Raw genomic sequence first — 22,077 nt, forward strand, 5'->3', positions numbered from 1 at the left:
CCTTTCTTCAGGATGGAAACTCAGGCCTCGGTTCCTTGGGAGATGGTGAATGGCAAAAATGGAAAGATGATGGTACTGGGCCAGACCAAGGTGATTTCAAGGTATTAAGAATAGGAGAAGTTAGAATCAAAGAGTGCTAATAATTTTGTTTTTCTCAAAAAGGGAGAAGGCTCAGGTAGATAAAGAGTGATGGCAACAGCTTGAGTGTTACAAGGAAAATGCCCCTAAATTTATTGCTTAAACCATTTTATTCCTCTTATGTTTATAATTTCCATAGAATATAGAATGGTTTGGGCTGAAGGCACCTTTAAAAGTCATCTTGTTCCAAATTCCTGCAATGAGCAGAGACACCTTCAAGTAGACCAAGTGGCTCAATTTCCATAATTGCTTGTTTTATTCCTCTGTTACATTTTCTTTAAAGCAGGCTGAATATTTAGTATTTAAATGTCTCACTTACTTGTACAAGAAATCTACTGGTGAGCTTTCTGTTCCACAATACTTTTTGTAACTGAAAGGACCAAAAATAACAGTGAAATGTGCTCTGCTGCAATGGCTTTGGTAGCATTATGTCCATCCTTGTAATTTATGAGGGAGTCCTGGATACTGAACGCTGAAATTTCACAACTTCTGTGCTCCATTGGGAAAGAAACTAGAGGGATTCTGTAAAAGGAATGATGCTTGAATGTGCTAGGACTATTTCTTGGGCATGAGTGTCAGTCAAAGACTTTTTTTCAGTTAGAAATTACTGGTTTTGATGGGAGTTCTCATTCTGCTACTGTGAGGTGAGTCTGGACATTATTTTCCATCTGTCAATGGAGAAGTTTGAGTGATTCACATAACAATTTTGTTTTATGAAGTGTCTGCTTCTGAGGCAGATAATGCTGTGAAAATTTGCACTATTGTCCATGCAGACAAGTTCTACTGAGGCAAAATGAAGCTGAAAAGGAACTTTGTCTGAAAGTTGAAATCATACAGTGAACGAGCAGACAGGTGAGCTTTGTGATAAGCTGTGTGGTTCTGCTGCAATTTGGGTGCTCACAAATTTAAACAAATTCTTATTCATATTCACAGTATTTTTTGTTTTTTTTTCACATGCACTCTTCAAAATCTAGCTATCGTGTTTTCCCAGTATTAGGATTATTACTATTAAAAAAAACAGTGATGTTAAAAGATTATACTGTATTTTCACAGAATATATTATATAATAAGTCTAGGGTCTTTGTGGCATTTCATCTTGCAAATATTTAGGTTACAATGTCTGGTATCTCCAGCCTGGGGAGATACTAATATTCTGGACCATATCTAGGATGAAGAATTCTGTAGATAGTAAAAACAGGTGTAAAAAATTCAAAAATTATTGATCAATTTTTGGTATAATACGTGTTCCTTACAAGGGGTTAGGAACTTAAAAGCACAGTGAGAGAAATAAAAAGATTTGAGCTCCTGGGTTATAATTACTTACGATAATTATACATAGGACAAGTAACTTCTTGTCTCCATTTCTTAATCCCACACAGTGATGTGTTTGTTTTTCCATTGAATGCTCAGGATATAGACTTACATCAAAGACATTTAAGGGTCATGAAATTTCAAGGACAGATGTGACAGTGGCAGACGAAAAGAATCATCTGATATATTCATAACCTTCTTCTAGACCACTATATTGGTCCTGTCTCACACTGAATTACATTATCAAATTATAAAATTCATGCCAATGCATTGGTGATGGACTGAGTTGTTTTTGCATGTGGTTACAGAGGCACTGTTTTCGCTTGTATTCAGAATTCCTCACTCCATCCTATGCACTTGCATGCTACAATGGCTACACCAACAACCATTTGTTCATGTAAAGGATGCATATATATTTTTCTCTTGGCCTAATTTTTTCTCAAGTATTAATTTTCCAACACTGAAACTACCAGAAAACTTAAATATGAGGGTCTCTGCCTGCTCAAGAGGGATTGTCTGTGAGAAACCTATGACAGCATTTGCCAGCAACTGCATGTTTCTTTATACCAACATGCTGATTTTAATCTGCATTAAGAAATCAATTTGGGCTTTGGCTGGTACTTAGACCCATGCTAAAGTAACAGGCAGAGCCACCTCTGGTAGTTCAGACATCAGCGTTTATACCAAAATATTTGAAGATTGCAGCAGATGTCATATAATAGTGTGTGTGAGGGAAGGGGAGGGGAACAATTGGATGCATAGTTCTAAATTCACCATGAGCTATGTTTTAATAAGGCTAAGATGTATCATATCTCAGATCAAGTCATACCTCATTTCCCTGCCAGACATGGGCTACTTGTTCTTTCAGGGCTGTGCAGCTGGGACAGCTGCAGCCCTTAAACAGAAGAGGGTTAGGTTAAGCTCTCACCCTTGTGCAAAGCAGGAGCTCTGGTTCCTGCTGGGTTTTGGAAGTTGGAAGCAGATCTTGAGATCATGGGAAGAATGGGGAGCTGCCACACTGCAGAGTAAGATGTGGAGCAAGTTGTGACATCTACTTCTGGTGCAGGTTGGGCTTGGAAATGTGAACAGGAGCTGCGGCAGGCAGGAGGGCTGGGACCAGGCTCCTTGGCATGGGCTCCTCCATTCCCACAGGGGTCAGACCCTGCTGTCAGGAGCAGCTCCAGCCCCAGGCTCAGCATCAACTGGAAAGGCAGAAGTCTGCTCCTGAGCCACAGTGCTTGCAGCACCATGGGTCCAGCAGCAGCTCTGCTCAGCTGCAGAAGCTGGTCTGAGCCCAGGTGCCTCCTCTGCCTCCCTAAGTGTTGGTGTGGGCTTGCCTAAAATGCAGACTGCTGAAATTACACATTCCAGCACACCTCCCACTTCAAAACTGAACCCCACAGAATCAAATGGAGCCACTTCCCACAGCTCAAAACTTTGAAATATTGTTTGTCTAATCCATATTTGACATCTAAAAATGTAAAACATCTGTACCTGAGATAGCCCTATAAAAGCCCTTGAGAATCGGTAGTCAGAAAGAGATTTTCAGAGTGTGAGGCATGTCCTGTGGTAATGTCTACCTTAGGATGGGAATCCAGAGATGTTCAACAACTGTGAGACGTAAACACTAATTTTACAACTATCTGGAATTAGGTGTAAAGAGTCTTAACCCTGAGATGGTTCATGCTCAGCCTAGTTTCTTTCTGTCATATTTGTTCTACTTAGGGAGGGCAGAGCACTGTAGAAGGACACTGGCTTTTTTTTTTTTTTATGGATACACTATTCTACTGCTCTGGATATGATTTTACATATGGAAATAATTTTGAACATGCAGTTGAACAGTTGAAGTTTTCAAATAGACCTATTTTTCAAATCTGAAGGAGGCTGATTGTTAAACATCTGCAAACACTAAAAGGTGAAGGTAATGTTAACAGTACTGAAAGGACTATGCAACTCGCCTGAGTTATCAATCAAATAAAACATCTCTGCAGATTTATATAATAAGGAACAGAAATAATAAATAATGCTTATATTTATTAAATATAATTATGCATCTCTGTATTTATGGGATCAATTTGCAGTGAGAGTATCCATCTTGTGTTGATCAGTATTTGAAGTTCTGGTTTTTGGAAATGTCTTTCAAGCATAGTATAATGTACATAGTCTCATTCCTCCAAAGTTTTCTGACTACCATGATGGATATATGTTTGAGGAAGCAATCATCTGAAGGATACAATTCTTATGACCTTGCATATACCTGTCATGCTCCTGTGGATGTGAAAAAAATTTTCCTGCTGGAACCAGGGTTACTGTGACTGTATGCCTGAAAGGGACTTTTCCATCTGGGTGCTGACATTTTAAATTCACTGGTATCCAGCCAAGACTTCTGCTACTCCTGATGAAAAGGTGGTCTGATCAGAAGAAGAAGAAATGTTACTAATTAAACCCATGAAACACACAGCTTGTGAAAAGCACTGCTGTGGCAGCAGTGATCATCAGCATCACCAGCATGCCCATGCACAGCCCCATAGCCCTCAGCTGAAGTGTCCTCCCCAGCCTGGAGGAGGTGAAGGAAGGAAGCAATTAGATCATCTTTCCATTGTGGAGCCTGATTTTGTCAAGAATGAGGAAGAACTTCAGAGAGGTGGCCAAGAGCAGCAGGTCTGGGCAGCATGCCATGGGGGATCCCAGCACATCCCACAGCATGCCATGGCTGTAGCAAGCTGGGGCAGGGATTAGTGAGTGATGTTCACAGCCTGAAGCATCCTGACTGCAAGTGTAAAAAACTCACACACTCTCTTAGAGGAGATCTGACTCTCAGACAGCTCAAGATAGACTTTCACACACCACCAGCTCTAGGTGCACCATCAGCAAGGAATGATTTGGTCCCTGGCTACCATCTAGTTAAATAAGCACTTGGAGATGAAGAAAGGAGTGCCCTGCAACATCCTGGGAATGATTTCATCTCAGCAGAATGCTTCTCCGGGCCAGTAATGCAGGAATACCTTAGACAAGGCAATGAATTGATCTTTGCCAGGAAAGGCTGCTGAGCTAGTAGATGACATAGAAACACATAGAGGGATTATTACTGGGTGATTGCAGGAACTATGTGTGGATAGAGAGGAAAGTCTTTTTTCATGGGTTCCATAGATGACACCTGTTTTTTCAGATTGGTGTGTAAAAATGGCTTTTTCAACCATTGTAAAAGTAAATTGATTGTGCTAGAGGTATTTTTAAATCTTGTCTGATCTTTGCAGGATGGTTGTTGGAATAGTGTGCAGTGCAGTTTCACTGGAATAGGTAATAGTACCACCACACTGTTGCACACAGTTTTCTTTGCTTCCTCATCACAGTTTTGCACCTAGCATGACAAAGACCACCTATTCATGAGACCAGGCGGAGCACATTCCACATTTCATGTAGAAAATCAGCAGCTGAATATCTAGTTGGAAGCTATCTGCTTATTGATGATGATACAGTTTTCACACACACAAACTGAATATGAATTTCAGGATCTCTGCATTATTCTTCTGTTAGTTTATAACTGCTTTGGAAGAAATACCAATCTAAAAAGAGCAACAATCAAGTCTGAGAATGTGACTGCTCCTAAGGTTCAAAAGTAAATTCTTTTCTCTGGATCAGTGTTGTTGGGTGACTGATCTTTGTTCTGGGAAGGCAGCTACAATATTCTGCTATCTAATGGAACATCTATGCTAAATCAAGCACCCAACACTAAAAAAACCTTAAAAGCATTCACTCAGCACACATTTGACTGTATTGTTATGGAATTGTGTGACTGGTGTAGTTACAATAAGGGAAGGGATGAATGTTCATACTATTGATATCACAAGCTGGAAAGAGGTAGCTAGCAGTCGTGCTGACAGACGCTGTTCGATAAAGAAGCCTAAAGGCTGAAGAAAGAAAGCTACTGAGAGAAAAGCAAGTTTAAAAAAAAAAAGGTAAAGAAGTAGAGTCGTCCTCTGGCCTCATGGAATCTTGCCTCATTAAGGTGTCCTGCCATTTTAGAGCTCCACAGCCACTTGTGACAGGATGTATTACACAGCTAAACTAGTGGAGTAATCTACAGCAGTGCTTCTTGAGATGCCACACATACCTACATCTGAATATAAGCATGACTTTAAAGAGGGCTGCAGAGGCACAAATGTTCCAGGAATGCAGACAGCCTGCATCACCAGTGTGCTTATGACAGAGAAATTTCTGTTTTCAAATCCTTACTCCTCAGCTGGGAGAAAGTGGGCATCATTCACATGACAGAAAGTCCCTTACTTACACAAATGTAGTAACTTAGTGCCAAGTATCATACCACGTTGTTTTTTTTCATGAGAAGAGCAATACAATTGGAAGAAGAGACTATGAGGTCTGTTTTGCATTACATGGAGCTGCTATTTGGAGAATCCCAGTAAAACTTCATTTCCCTGGACTTCAGAGAAACTAGCACTGTACACCTTACTCATTCACTAGCACATCAGAGTGCTGTACTGCATGCAGCTGTGCTACACATGCATGAGCACAAGTTGGGAAACACCAAATTGAAGACAAGTTGGACAAGTTGATAATCTGCTGTGGTGGAAACTTCTCTGTATATGGAACCTCATTACTAAGCAGTAGTTTGTTTTTTGGTTTTTTTTGGTAAAGATACCTGTTGGTTAAAGTAAACAGAATAACTGTTTGATATTCTGTTGGTTAAGTAAACAGAATAACAGAATCTCTATCTTTTGTTTTATACATGCATGACTGCTGTTTTCTTTGTCTCTATAACTAGACCCTGGTCCCTGGTACATAATGTTATAGTTGTCACAGCTGCTATTTAAATACATTTCTTTTGTTTAAGATGTTACCAGAATTAATTAAAATATCAAATCCTCCTGGGAGCAGAAGAACTGGCAAGACCTGATCACTGGGTCAGTTGTACCCTCCCTATTCTCTTTGCTACTCCACTGGCAGGTACCAGGGCTGCCAGGATTGGTGCCTGGCTCCTGCCTTTTCCTCGGGTACCTGGCTGGTGGTATCTGCCTCCCCGCAGATAGGCCCTGATTTCTGTAGCTTCTGTTAAGCAACTGGGTTTTTTTTTTTGAGTTTTTTTTTCAGTCAAATTTCAGTAAATCCTTTTGTGAATCTCAGAGAATTATTTCCCCATGCTAGATAGGGGAAACCTGGCTAACCTGTTAGAAAGCCATTGCATGGGAACCAGGAAGAAGGTGATCAGATGGCAGAAAGCATCTAATGTTCCTTAAAGAAAAAAAAAAACCACAAGTTTTCTCCTATATAAAAATCACAAATTGCTTTGCAAAGTTCTCACTCAAGCAATTCCACTTGTCAGAGGAAGTGTTGCCAGAGCTGATCCAGGAGCTGGCAGCACCTTACACAATATTTGGAGATAAATGCCTGCTACAATTCCCCCATGTTTATGCAGAACCTAATGAACAATGAGTTTCTGCCTTCTAGGGCATATGCTGAGGTGCCTAAGCTCATTCCTAACATGTGAGTGTGGTAATCCACTTTGCTAATTACCCAGCTGAGGAGAAGGGTAAATTAACAGGGTGTAGAACTATATTAGCAGGGCTATACTGTTTCTAAAATCTGGACCAGTGTCTTTGCATGGGGTAGCTGTGAGGACATATCCTTCCACCTATTGTCTGCAAATTTTGCAGCTTCTGTAATTCTCTTTTGAGAACAATTGAAATAGAAGGTAAACAGATTTTGTAGGTTGAATTTCAAGAAGAAGTACTAAAAAAAAGAAAAAAAGCCATCAATTTCTTGAGATGCATATAAAAGGGGTGGAAACAGCAATGGTTTTTAAGAACACTGTAATAAGATTTTAGTATAACATGATACGTTAGAGGAGAGAATAGAGGATTCTAATCACATATTGGAAAAGTTATTTCTTGTGATGAAAGAGGCATAATTATCTTTCTATCTGTAAATAAGATACTTTTGCTCTGTTCTCTTGAGAAAAAAAATTGGTTTAAGTGAGATTCTTCCAGCTTCTGTCTTAACATCTATTTTGTCTGGTTGTTTATAATGGTCATAGGAAGTCTCTCAAGGGCTATAGAAATACAAGAATGCTCCTAAATTAGAGGAAACCCTTTGATAAAAATAGCAATTGTCAAAAAGAATGATTTGTGGGGCTGTAACCACTTATGCAGGTGGAAATCTTTCTAGGAGTGTGAGGAAATAACCATGTGTCATAGCCACAGGAAATGCTGATTTATTTATTGGCTTGGTCAAAATAACCTTTTGCAGATAGCTCTGAGCCAGAGACAGGTTTATGGAATGAGCCAGCAGGAAATTGTGTTCCATAGAAGAAGGAATTCACATTTATCTTCTAATAATAAATAGGAAGAGGTCCCTGCCACGAAACCTGGAGAGACTTGTTTTATAGAAGATTAAGGCCAAGATATTTAAAGGGAACAAAGGAAGTTTAGCACTTTCAGTCTTCAGGGGTTTTTTTTGGAGGAAGGTAGTATGCTTTATTTTTATCCAAAGGCAACCCATACCTAAATCTTTGGATCCTAAATCCTCTGGAAATAATTTGCAGTCATTGGCTTATCTCATAGTTGTGATTTACAAAAGCTTACATTACTATTACTCTTTTTCTTGTACAATTGTAAATTGCAATAAATCTATGTTTTTAAAGTGGAAAAACACCTCTTAAAAAGTGGTACTTTGGGTTTATCCCATGGGAGTCCACAACAACAGATATTCTCCACAGCATTTTTTTCAATGCTGCAGGATCATATGGGTGGTTACTAGGGGGATTGACTGTAACTCTGATTAAGACTGATGGCATTTTGGCAACTTCATCATGGTGCCCACCAGTGCATTTAATCTGTTCCAGAGACTTACTGTAGTTTTGTTGTAGACAATATTCAGCAATTCCAGAGTGAAAGGTTTTGCAAGCATCCCATAGGCTGTGTAAATTGTCAGGAATTTATTCCTGTTTGGAATTCAGAGTCTTTTCTGCTCTGATGAGCAATCTGGAATGTCAAAGTAATAAAGCAAATAGAGTGAAATATATAAAAGGTTAAGACATTTTTAACAGCAGAAGCTCATTCTGCAAAATAGTGAGATAATTGACCTAAGCTTTACTAACTGTATTTGTGCTTTGTGGCACCCAGTTAGTTTGAACGTTTGAAATTTTTTCCCACCAAAAGCTTATTCAGAACCCCGTTTTACTGTTCCTCTCTAGATAGAATCCTCTCCTTGCTTTCTGTTGACTGTAAGAATCATCCGGATGAGAAATCTCCAGAGAGTGGATGCCTGTAAGTATCCCCATTCTTAATGGTAACTCAGGAAACGGGCAAATTATGTCTTTTATAATTTTTTAACAACTTTTTCTTAGTGTTTCTGAAATAACCCATTCTTTATGTAAATTAATTGTTATGAACCAGATCAGTCCTTGCTGCTGTTTCATTGTTCTCCCTGTGCTTTCTGTCTTGACTGGTTTCAAGACTTGAATGTGTTTTTGGGAATAAGTACTTTCTGTCAAAGAAAGGAGAGTTTCTGACAGAGGTAGTTGAAAGACTCCATTCCATGTTTTCAAAAACAAGCAGTAATTCTGCAGATGGGTTGTAGCACCTTGGGAAATGTGGCTGGGAGGAGTAAACCTTTTCAACATCCTCAGTCTTGGTTTTGACAAAGAGGAACTGAACAGGAAAAAGCTTTCTACAATCATTATGACCAGGCTAATGCCATCATTAATTACCCTGAGGACAGTTAAAAAAACACTAACTGAGGGCTGGATGCTTGATCCTTTCTAAGGCTTCTGCAGCAGTCTTGCAGTTGAGCAAGAGTGTGAATCACATGGCAGGAAAGTGGTGGAAAGGGAGTAAGTTAGAAAGGAAAACACCGCTGTTTCATAAAAGAACATGGACTATGTTCTTCTTAAAAGAGCATGTGCACTGTGGACAGGTGTTCCACACAAAACAGACAAGTTAACAGTTTATTTTGTTTGAGTAAATGGAGCTATGTGAAAGGATGCTGAAATTAGTTTGATATGTAGCCCTCATGATTCTCTTGATTCTCCTGTTTTCCTGTGAGCAGCAGTGATTTGCTCTATAATGTCTTGCACATGAAGAGTCAGGAAAGATCTTCTGAGACACAAAGATCTGGACTTACCTTGTGCTTGTCACATGTTTTTCTGGAAGATGTATCAGAGGACTTCCCTGTGTCACAGCTCTGAGTTAGGGAGACAGCAGCTGTATCCTAGGTCACATCACTGGGCTGCACGCTCTGCACCTCCCACCTGGTCCATGGCTGTGGCACATGTGTGGTGAAGCAAGAATACAAAGAGGTCTCATCAGAGACTCATCTTCTGCGTGTCAGGCAACAAGGTAAATAATGAGGTTGTAGAAAGAGATTGTGCAAGCAGAACTGAGGCAACATTTTGCATTAAATACACAGCTGACTAATTTGACTGCATCTACTCATATAATTAAGGATTGCTTGATATGTTTGTATCTCAAAGTACAGTTAAGATATACAGGAATGATGAATAACATCAGCAGAATAAAGTACTTGCCAGCCAGCCATCAGTCATTGATCTCAAATGATAAAACCAAAGTCATATAGTAGTTACAAAAAATCACTTTTAATGCATTTTAAAATAGTAGCATTACTTCTAGATTATCCAAATATATTCAAATACATATTTTTGCAGTTTCAAAATTAATCAAAACATTATTATCTGCATGAAATTTCCCAGATTAAAATAAATGAATAAAAACACTCGAGGAATCAGAATAACTTGAAATAATTTTTGCATCCAGAGGGACTGAATAGGCTACAGTCATTAAGAGTGAAAGTGAAATTTTTGGGGAGGACATGGAAGATTTTGCTACAAAAAGGAAGAGGCAAAGAAGTTGAATAAGGAGTCATTTTTCACAAGGAGGCTAAGAAACAAGAGTGGTGGGAAGATAGAATTAAAGCAGATGATATGAGTCTAGACAAGGACAGTGAAATTGCAGAATCTAATTTTTAAATCCAAACTAAGATATGAAATGTGAAATAGAGCAGGCCAGCAGAAGGCTAGGGCCTCCTCAATATTTTCCAAACAAGCTTTTCCATCAGAAGATTTTTTTTTTTTTTTACTGAGTAGGAATATGTCACAGGACATCCATTCTCAAAGCTAGTTACCTTTTGCATTACATAATAGCTGATCATTTTATTGTTGAGAACTGCATCAGAGAGGTTTTCAAGGTGCCAAAGTACCTTGTATAACCTCCAAGAAGAAACACAGTAAATGGCATTTTTTGTCTGTAGCTGTTTGAGATATACCTTAATTTAGGTGCCTGTGAGAAAGGAGATGTAAAGTCCTTCACTAACTTTCTCCTGGTACCTTTTGGGAGAGAAGCTTGGTCCCTCTCTTCCTGTAGGTGGCAATTATTTAAATTTCAGTGTCTAATTCAGTGAGCTCCTTCTGCAGGAAGTTGCTGCCATCTCATACAGCAGGTGTAGCTCTGCAGCTCCTTTCACAAACTCTCGCAAAGAACATCACTGAGGTCAAGGCAGAGATGAAGACCTTTTGCAGTTGTTCTCAAAAAGTGGTGGAGGATCCCAACCCCTCTTATCAGACAGCAGCTCAGGATTTGTGTGCGTGTGTGTGCGTGTGTGCATGCACAGATGAGCACAGGAAAACTTGTTGGCTGAGAAACTGAAGTGGCTGACTAGAAGAAAAAATTCTCAACCTTTTTTTTAATACACAAGATCACTGTTGTCTGTAACTCATGCAAGGAAGAACAGAAGCCACCTCCTCTTCTAGGTCATCTTGTGGCCAGTGCTTTATCCCTCTCAGAAGGGAATCTTGAATAGTTACACTGCATCAGACTTTTCTATCTTTAAATAACTTAGTCTTGGTTTTGGTACCAGTTGCTGCAGTAGCCTCCCCAGTGTCCTGCAGCTCTGCTGCCTTTGCCAATTAGCAATTGTTTTGCCTCTCCCCTGCCCAGTAAGCCAGGCTGATTGCTATGTGTCCTTGTGGCTGCCGACTGCAACGTGTGAGAGGTCACGTACTAAAACTGTGAGAAACTCTGACAATCCGGTGTGGAACGAAACCTTCTACTTCAGGATCCAGAGTCAGGTCAAGGTAAGGAGCCAAAGTTTTCTGCTTGAAGCAGCCTAAAGATTTTGTGTATGTGTCTCCTGAATTGTGCCCAGGAATTGTTTAAGAGGTGGCACATGATAAAGGACTGCTCAAAGCATTTAACAGCAGAGATGACAGAGTTCTTGTGTCTGTTCAGTGGTGCCAGCGGGCCAGAAAACGAGCTGAGTTTTGAAGTTTTAAGGAAACAAGAGACTCTTACAAGATGGATACAGAATCTGGGAGTTACCCAAGCTGTTGTATACCTATAGCAAATATATTTTTTCACAGCAATTAAAATGAACTAGGCAAGAATTAATATGCAGTTCAAGTATGTTTTTCTAAAGGGGGATGATGTTTAATTTCTCAGCTTTTCTTCTCAAGCTCATCCTCAGCAATACTTTTTGCCTGGAGCTAATGATGTCCAGCCTGAGAAACTATAACAAATTCTTCTCTCTCTTTTTCCAGAATGTGCTGGAGCTCACAGTGTATGATGAGGATTTTGCTACTCCAGATGACCATCTCCTCTGTGCTCTCTTTGATACTGCTAAACTTCCACTTGAAAGAACAGTGATCCTGTGCTTCAAGCCTAGTGCAGATGTAAGAGCAACTAAGCAACTAAAGCAGCTAAGAAACTAGTGGAGAGTTACAGAACAGTTTCAAAATCTTTCAGAACCTGCCATGGATTACTTATCCCAATAATGAGTACATTAATTGCTATTCAAATTATAACCACAAAAATGTGGTTATAATCTGAATTTGAGAGTCTGAACTCTTCTTTGCAATATTTTATAAATTATTAAAGACCATAGGACTGAAACAGTGCAGTAAGTAGGGGAGGGATCTAATTGTGAGCTACCTCTGAGCAACACCAAGGCCATACAGCTGTTGCAGGGTGAATAATCTACATTTTTTTTTCTCCATGTAATTCATATCCTGAGTAATTTCCATAATTCATAAACCCCTGCTCCTTTGCTTGTGTCTACTTTCACCCCAAAAGGCAAAGATCAAGTTGACCCTGTGTGTATCCCACTATGAATGGATGACTATTCACTCTGTTTCTGTTTCCCATCTATAAAATGGGAAAAATAATCTTGATTCCATTTGAGATCTAAGGATGAGATCAGCCAAATAGCTCACATACAGCTTCTTGCTGCCAGGGACAGATTCTGGTATCCAAACTAGGTCGTTCACAATCAGCTTGTACACATCAACACTTCCTTACTCAGGGTTGCATAACACGAATTCTGAATCACTCATTTGTACTGTTCTCTGTCTATTATAGTAATGGGTGTAAAGTATGTTTAATTTCCAAGATATTAGCCAGTACAGTAAGTCATGGCGGGACAGTGCCAGGAATACTTGGAAGAAAAGGGTGTAATTCAGAAAATAAAGGAAGTTACAAATCATTTTTCTGCAGCAGCTTCACTCTAAGTATAGGTTGTTTTGGTGATATTATGAAGTCAGAAGGAGATGAGGAAGGAATCATTTAATCATCTGGCTGAAGTGTTGATTCAGACCACCCAGCCTGAAGTATTTTTCACAGGGTACTCATTGTAACCAATAACTTCAATATTGCCTATCAGGGACTTGGGTTTAGACTAGGAATAAAGCATTATGTAGTTACTTAATTTAATATCTTCTTCTTGCTTTCAGGCCAAGGAAGAGCTAGAGGTTGAATTCAAATTGGAGGTTGCGTAAGTGATACAGAGATTATTTTAAAAACGCTAAAAGCATTAATGATGAAACAAAAAAAACAGTATTAGAAGTCATGCTTTGGGTATTTCTGTAAAAAAAGTTACAGCCTTCTCCTACATTATTGCTGCAGTCCCCAACACCTGATGGATTAGCTTGTTCTCTAGCTTAGCTGCTCTCAACAAGAGAGCTACCAGTTACACAGAGAATTGTGTGGGTGCCCCATCCCTGGAACTGTTCAAGGTCATGCTGGATGGAGCTTTGAGCAACCTGTGTAAAGGAAGTCGTTCCTACCCATGGCAGGGGATTGCAACTAGATTACCTTTAAGATCCCTTCCAACCAAAACTGTTCTATGATTTATCTACCTGGGGACATTCTAGAATGCTGAGTGTGCAAGCATTCCTGCCTATCAATTTTTCCTTGCCTGTTTCAGGTTATGTATTGGACACAGTTTTAGTGTTGAAACATACTAGCTAGGTTTTCAGTGTATCTCCAATTCCTTCAGTTTTCCCTTGCAGTATTCTTTGAATCCTAGTAATTGTGTTTTCTTTCTGCCTAACACAATCACAATGGGATGGGAACTCATGAATCACCATTTTTGTTTCTGTGTTGCCACAAGGTAACTAAGGCATGACAGAAATAAAGCGACTAGTCTGAGGCCAGCTCTCATGCTATTGGAGAGCCAAGGCCAGAAGTCAAGTCACTCCACACCATCTCCTGACTTCACCTGAATGATCTGGAAAGCTTTTGGGTTTTTCTCCCATATAATTGGTACTGGCTGCCCTGTGCCACTTTGAAATGGGCTCCCCAGGGAAGTGGTTACAGCACCAAGACTGCCAGAGTTCAGGAAGCATTTGGACAATGCTCTTGGGCACGTGGTGTGATTCTTGGGGTACTCCTGTGCCAGGCCAGGAGTTGGACTTAGTGATCCTCATGGGTCCCTTACAACTCATAATATTTGCATGCCAGCAAATACATATAATTGTTTTCCCAAAAAGGACATGCTGGTGTATCAGCTGAAATACATTTATTTCACATGTTACAGTGAGAACAATTTGACTGTCTAACAGATGATTCCATTTTAGATGATCATGAAATTGCACTGTAAAAAAATAACCATGTTACACGTTGCTCAGCTTTGGTACAAAGATGAGGCTCCTCAGAGCAGTGCTCAATCCATGCAAGCAATGAAAGGAAACATGCTTGCTGGGGTCCCCTCAGACTGTGGTCTTTTTTAAGTGGAAAGAAAGGGCAACATCCTAGGTACAGATGAGTAGGATTTGTTTAACTTTAAAAAAATCCATGTTTTTAATTTTTTCCCAGACCTGGTCCTCATGAAACGATTGCTAGCAATGGCGTGCTGGTGGTATGTGTCTTTCCCGAGATATTTTCTATAAGTGATTCCTTAATGTAAAGGGAAAGGGAGGGTAGGGGTTAAAGAAGCCAGTAGGCCAGTTCTTTATCTTTCTTTCCTATCTACCTTTCCTATTTAGATACATTCAGAACGGGATATTTTATTTACCTGTTCATTGGAGATATCCCATTTATCCTATACTTCCCTATTTCTGATTTTTCCTATAGTTCACCACACCACACTCACACACACACAGAGAATTTTTTTCTGGTATTAGTACTTAAAGAAGTGTACTGCTGTTTATAGAAGACAAAAATATAAAAAGGCTGAGAACTCACATTGTAATCTACCCAGCCCTTTCCTTCCCCTGGAGATGAGCCATGCTCTGTGGGTGAGTTCTGTATGAAATACTGACTTGTCAAAAACGTTATGTTGAAGAAGAGTTAGCACCATTAAAAAAAAAAAAAAAAATCAACCCCCCAAATGCTAAAAGCAATGCTTTTTCACAAAACCCTTCCTACTACTGATTCTTGATCTCTCAGTGACGTATCTTCATTTATTTCCTAGTCTAACCCTTTGTGTTTATGCTACTATCATGAAAATGGTCCTGAGTTTCTTCCTTTGTATATTCTTCTCACTGTACTCAATTTTAAGTCATTGTCACACATGTGATCCCTACAACTCCCTCTAAAGCTTATCCTTTTCTTTAGTCAGAAGCTAATGGGAAAAAGCCCAGAGATGCCAGGGAATTCAGAACTCCAAGTGACTCCAAGCTGAGGGGTCCACAGCTTCCTATAATGGGGATGGGATGTGATGATCTTTCTCACAAAATCCTGCAATCTGTCTTTGACAGTGTCGTGAACTTTGCTGCTTGGAAGTTGAAGTGGCAGAGAAGACGAAGCAAAAATCAAGTAAGGTTACTGTTTCATCGTTGATTTACCAGTAATTGCATGCTCACTTATGAGAAGATTCCCCTTCCATATAATGTGTTACAGTATTCAGTGAAGTTAATGTCAGCTAAACACATCAGGTTGTTATAGACTCCAATGACCTCATGTAGATGTATGTTAATAAGGCCTATTAAATGCACAATAAAGTTGAAATCCCAGTTCTATATCACAACAGAAATATTCAGAGTCCCCTTTCTATCAGAAAAGCATCCACTTTGCTCTTTTCATTGAAGTGCCAGCACTTTGTCCTGGGCAAAGCTATACCACCTGCACCCCGTTTTAATCAAGCTAGCATATTTTTCTGGTTAATGATATTAACATTTGTCATGATCTTTGTTTTGCTGCTTTAGAGAAAGAGCTTTCCCTCACTGTGAAGGGCTCCTTTGAGGGGACACAGGATATCGTGCTGGGCCCCAATGGAGTTGTCAGCCCATCATGTCCCACCGAGTTCCACTACATCAAGTACGCAGAGCCAACGCTGGATGTCATGCTGCCGAAGAAGAGGCGCTACCACCCTGTATGTTGGGGTGGCCTCAGTGATGGAGGGATTTTGAGTGGCTCTCAAGAAAGAGAGGGAGTGGAAGGAAGAAGAGAGGGTAAACCTGTTCCTGGTTGTGTCCTAAAGCATGTTGTTTTCCCAGTGGTCCTGTAGGTACAGTACAGAGACGGGCTCCCCAGTCGTGATGCTGAACTCACTGCCCATGGGAAGGAAGACGACCATTGCAGAGGTAAGCATCCATTCCAGGCGTTGGTAGTAAAGGGTTGCTCAAATAGAAACCATTCCTCATAAGGTTGTCCCAGATGGCCGCTAAGAGAGTCAGAAGTGTTCTGATTTTCTAATACACTTTGAGAAAAAACAGGACCTTTGTTCCTCCAGATGTTTTCTCCACAGAGGCAGGTTGTCCCTGTGTTAATCTCCATTATATGCCAGTAGTGGAGACAGAGACCTACAAGGATTTAAGAAATACTTCCTTCAGAACATCTCCCCCTGTTTACCCAAAGACTCTGACTCTCTCTTTGCTTAGGGTACAAATTGAAAGTTGCTCCTCGAACACAGAAAAGGAAAACATCAATAAACCTGTCCTTAGTCAATCATATATTTTAGAGGACAATATATTGAAATATGCTGAAAATATTAGTCATAGGGTATGTATTTTAAATAATATAATGAGAATATTGATTTAAAAGAACCATTAAGATAGCCTCTCAGAACAAAGCACATTTTGTAACTTAATATGAAGATTGAAATAATGATTTTTAAGAGAGGATAAAGTGTGGGCAGAAGCAAATGCAGACTTTGCAGTCTCTTCACTGAGATTGTGGCCAGGATGTCAAAGATGTGCTGTGTACTAGAGTGTAAAGAATGGAAAACACACAAAAATGGTAATTCAGGATGCTGCAGGAAGCTTATGAGTCATACAGGAAATGGGATCTACTGTGTGAGTCTCAGAAACCTCTTATACCAGGATGCTTAATGATTTCTGCAGCCTGGAAGGATTTAGGTAGGGATGTTCCACTAATAATAAGTGAATGCTTTTGGAAATATATGCCAAGATCTCAGACATTTAAGTTTTTGATTGCCAGACCTTGCTGGGTTATAAATCAAAGCTCTGATCCCAACACAGAAAGGGAAAATAGAAAATTTAAAATTTAAAAATTACATATTCTTGTTTTCCAGGAGAAAAGATTTGACTTGAATGTGACAGCAAAAACTTGGTAAGAGACTTTCTTCTGTTCCTTTATACTTGATTCATTGATTTTTATATTGTTGTAGCCACATGAAAATGACACAAGCAAGCATTCTCAGTCAGAAAACTATAATATGCTTATAATAAAACATAAAATACATGCATAATATATAATACATAATTAGCCTTAGGAAGATTTGGCTTTAATCAGTTGATAAAGCATTAAAATAAACATGTGTTTATTTCAGCATTATCCCTTTCCTTCAGACCACAGAATATTTTCTTTGGTCAATGTCAGTCCCTGAAATTCACAAGAAGAACAAAGCTAGCTGACAATGACAAAAAAAGAGTAGTCAGTAGTTTTAAAAAATGTAAACATTTTGTTTAAAAAGGAATTAAGCATTATCTTTTGTGTTACTTTCAATATTCAGTGGTGATGAACCTTGTATTCTGTTAAGTCCAGTTACACTATATATTGAATAGAAACTAAGGTAAACAAGTAAACTTGTTGTTTGACATCTGTAGACATGCTCCTTAATACTCATCAGTAAACATGGAGATACTTCAGGTTATCCATAGCTATATGGACTACACAGAACTGGGCAAACTGGCATTTGTGTGTGTGTCTGGCTAAGAAATAAAAGGAAAAGAATAATTTTGAATTTAAATGGAGTTTTCTGTAATTCATTTCAAAACATCAAGTGGTCAATGATAACAGGAAAATCAGTGTTATTCCACAACAGGAAAAACACTTCCTACTTATTTATTTTACTTCCAGAGAACTTTAGAAACAGTTTGTTTGGATCTTGATTTACAATAGAAACAGGCTTTTTCAGCTCCATCTAATTCGATTCCATTGTGTGAATTCATTTACAAATCAGGTAATAATAGTTTATCCAAATTTGGTGGTGGAGAAAGCTCATAATTACATTTATTTTCTGGTTTCATAGAAATTATGAACCAGTAGAAGAGAGAGGTTTTGTCACTGGAAGAAAAAGCAAACCCCTGGCATTTAGCAATGTAGCTCTGACCTGACCATGACCATCTCTTGCCTATTGATGTCTTGTAGGAGCAGGGCAGGAAGAACCAGGAGGGAGATTAGTGAGCAGAAGAGCAAAAATGCCCAGGGAAATAAACTAAGCAAAGGCTTACTCAATTTCAAAGTAGACTCCAGTGAAATCTTCCTCTGGGAGAAGATGTGCCTTACAATTTTTGAGTCAAGACTGATGTGGAATAGAACTTCCAGCGTTGAGCCCTGAAACAGCCTGTGCACGTGTAGACACAACAGAGCAGCAGGGCTGGAATCCTGCCCGGTGACCCATTCTGCCCCTCCAGGGGCTGGATGTCACCGAGGTCCCTCCAGCAAGCTGGGTTCCACGGCCACCCTCCCTGGCGGTGCTCACCGCTAGAGGGGGATGCTTTCCCACTCCAGTTGCTCCAAGGGAGAGTTTTCAGCCACATTGAATATGCCAGCCTTTGAAAATTGGGTGTTACTTCAGATTTTGAATGAGAAAATAACTTGTGAAATAGGAATCAATACTTTCACTTTTGACCATTTCCATGGATTTTCTAAACTTGTCAATCTTTTAATTGTAGAATATTTATTTAAATATTTTTATTTGTAAATACTGTACATTATTTCTTCCAATTAGCAATAATTAGGAATAATGCCACTAGTTAGTATTACTAACTGAGATAAGTTTCATACTTTTAAAAATAGTAAAATTATTTTCTTGCTCCTGTCATGTTGCATCAGGGAAGGGTGCTGTAGATTATCTTAGGATGTAGATCAACATCCTAAAATTGATATCGGTGTGTTAATATATGTGTCTGTTTTTATCTTAGTAATTGTTCATGCCACCAAGACCTGGACATGCGCTTTGGCTTTAACTTATGTTCTGAAGAGATGACTTTCCTGGGGAAAAGAAAGAGATATGTAGCAAGTGCTCTCAAAAATGTTTTTCACCTACCACATGATCTGCAGGATCAAGAAGTACGTGTGTGCTGAGGGGATAGGACTTGAATCTCTAGTGCTTTTATGTACTCCTGTAAATGAGTGGTCAGCAAAATAGGCCACACCTATCTGTTGTGCAGGTACCAGCTGGTCCATGTGTCTCAACTACATTTGCTTCTGCTGCCAAGGTTTGTTATTGAAAACACTAGTTGCAGTCACCATCTTTCATTACTATCAATTTGGAATTTTTCATAGCTGAGGTTTGTTCATTCCTGCCAGGCTGAGCTGTCACTGCCTTGGTTCAGAAATACTGAATACATTACACAGTAAAGTTTTTTTTTTCCCTTATTTCAGTTTCACTACTTTGTGAGAGTTTAGGACAAACATCTTTGAGTATTTCTTACATATTCTGTTTCTTGTGGTTTTGAAATTCCTTAAAGTAGATGAAATTTATTTTAAGATAACCTCAAGATACTGAAGAATAGCAGCTGAGGCTAGCTTACCAGTAGCTATGAAATGAGTATATTTCTTCATAGGATTGGCATGCAGGTTTTCATACAGAAGTAATGAAATAAAAGGAATGGTGGAGTGAGAAATGCATAGAAAATACATTGTTGCTTCCACGGAAGGTTTCTTCTTGTTCATCTGTGCCTGTATTTGCCCTAGAGATGGGCAAGAATCCAAGTTTGGGTTAATCTCTGAGCCCATGTCTATCCAAAGGGAAATAAGTGGCAGTAGCAGTTGTTGCTGGGTTTTGGAGTCTTTCCTTCTAAAAAGAGACCTTGGATCTGAGGTCAGGACTTGGGCTGGCTGTGGTGACCAGACCCCATTGCAATGTGGGACGAAATGTTGAATGCTGTCATTGTGAATGTCCCATCCTCCCTCTGCCCAACAGGTCCCCGTTGTGGCTATCATCACAACAGGCGGAGGACTGAAGTCAATGACAGGGTTGTATGGCAGCCTCATGGGACTCAAGAAGTTAAATCTCCTGGACTGTATAACGTACATCAGCGGGCTGTCTGGCACCACGTGGTAAGCCAGCTTGAGCAGGAGGCCTGACCAGGCCTTCTGAGGGTCACACTGCTGCAGAGAGTAGCTTCTAAAAGCAGACAAGATCAGGAAATTTTCTTCAAACATCATATACCAAAGTTTCTCAGTAACAGGCCATTAAATACTAGCTTGATTTGGTGCACACTTTTTCTATAAGCAGTGTTTTACTGTGCTTATCAGCTCCACATGTGCAGCAGTTAAGTGTTCATATGACAATTTCACTCATCAAGATGCTTTCTAGGTAAGCAGTTACTGTGGATGTAACTGTGGATGCCCATAGCATCATCCCTCTTCCTTTCTCCACTGAATCCCAGCTATTGTGGTCCCATTAGCTTCTGATACTGGCTGTGATTTCTAGCTGGAAAAAACTGCTGGACAGTGCACACTGACCCCTGCAACCTGCCAGCTTTGCGTTTCCCTGGGCAGTGTTATTCCCTGCTCACAGGACCTACAGCTGCCTAACATCTGATTGTCCCATGCAGAGGAGGTTGGTAAAATAGAGGCTGATGTTAAAATAAAACATAGTGATATCATAAGATTAACAATAGGTGAATCAAGGCAAGAGACAGCAACTAATATGAATGAATTTAAGGTTCTGAAAAACAAAGGAAATTTATTATCATTTACTGCCTAATTTGTGATTCACAAATATATCTATGTTCACACCTGCAGTTTTACCTCTTAAGCTTATGCCTGTTCTGCTTAAAAAAAATATAAAAAAGGTTAAGAACATAAAAACCCAACCTCATTCTTCAGGGCCATTTTTTAAAACAGTCATAGGCACTCAAAGTGTTCATTCTGCTGGATGGAGCAACTAAACCAAAGTATGTGTGAGCAGAAGGGAATCCTTAAATGTAAACCTCTGTTCTGAAAACACAAAATTTCCAGTCTTTTTTTGCTCCTTTTAACTTTTGCTGTCTGTATTGTCTTTTTCCAGGACCATGGCCAACTTATACAGAGATGCCTACTGGTCACAGAGGGACCTGGACTCACATATTGGTGAAGCCCAAAAACAAGCAACAAAATGCAAGATGGGCTGTTTCTCTATGGATCGCATGAAATACTACAACAAGCAGCTTTGCCAGCGGAAAGAAGAGGGATACAGGACATCATTTATAGATCTTTGGGGTCTCATGATTGAGTACTTATTAAATGATGGGGTATGATGTCTATTCCGTATCTTAAAGAACCATATGTTTTTCCCTAGAGGGAAACTAGTCCATCATTTCAGAGAATGTATCTCGAAGCAGAGGGGTATTCTCTGTGTTAACAAAAGAACATATTGTAATGGTTTTGGTTCACCCAATCATAGACGTGTGCAGAAATAGTTGTCTCCCTCTTTATCTTTTTGTGAATCCATGCACAAAGCCAGGCTGAGTCTGAGAGCCTGGTCTGTGATGGTTGGTGGGGGTACCTGCAGTGCTCTGTGTGGTGGAGTTGCTGGGGCACATCCTGTGTACTGGGGATGGAGCCGCCTGGCTCTTCCCATGTCAGGGACAATGAATTCACCATGTGCCCTGTCCATCTCCTCTCATGTAACACTTTTTCTTCAAAACTAGAAAGATCCCCACAGGCTTTCAGATCAGCAAGAAGCACTATGTGATGGCCAGAACCCACTGCCCATCTATGTGTCAGTCTGCGTCCGGGACAGCTACAGCACCAATGATTTCAAAGGTAAGGATGTTGTATCGAACCTTCTGAGGCTAAAATTGGCAGCTGAATTCCTGTCATCACTCTTCTTGGTACCACTTGGAGAAAACAATCCAATGTGTTAATTGCTTTTTGGAGAAATAACCGTCACCTCCATGCCTTACCATTTTAGTACAAGGGTTTTGGG

General features: G+C 39.7%; 1 protein-coding gene across 1 annotated transcript in view; it reads left to right on the top strand.

Moving 5' to 3' along the window:
- The window catches only part of LOC110472155 (cytosolic phospholipase A2 epsilon-like), a 30,999-nt gene that overhangs the window by 1,755 nt on the left and 7,167 nt on the right, over positions 1–22,077 (top strand). The window contains exons 2-15 of the mRNA XM_021533607.2: positions 12–101; positions 8,660–8,732; positions 11,418–11,554; positions 12,017–12,148; positions 13,205–13,245; positions 14,568–14,610; positions 15,452–15,509; positions 15,899–16,065; positions 16,190–16,276; positions 17,227–17,264; positions 19,082–19,229; positions 20,086–20,222; positions 21,178–21,400; positions 21,800–21,914. Coding sequence (XP_021389282.2) covers positions 12–101; positions 8,660–8,732; positions 11,418–11,554; positions 12,017–12,148; positions 13,205–13,245; positions 14,568–14,610; positions 15,452–15,509; positions 15,899–16,065; positions 16,190–16,276; positions 17,227–17,264; positions 19,082–19,229; positions 20,086–20,222; positions 21,178–21,400; positions 21,800–21,914 — 1,489 coding nt within the window. The remainder of the gene's footprint in view (positions 1–11; positions 102–8,659; positions 8,733–11,417; positions 11,555–12,016; positions 12,149–13,204; positions 13,246–14,567; positions 14,611–15,451; positions 15,510–15,898; positions 16,066–16,189; positions 16,277–17,226; positions 17,265–19,081; positions 19,230–20,085; positions 20,223–21,177; positions 21,401–21,799; positions 21,915–22,077) is intronic.

The sequence above is a fragment of the Lonchura striata genome, chromosome 6, assembly GCF_046129695.1.
Source record: "Lonchura striata isolate bLonStr1 chromosome 6, bLonStr1.mat, whole genome shotgun sequence".
NCBI classification, from domain to species: Eukaryota; Metazoa; Chordata; class Aves; order Passeriformes; family Estrildidae; genus Lonchura; species Lonchura striata.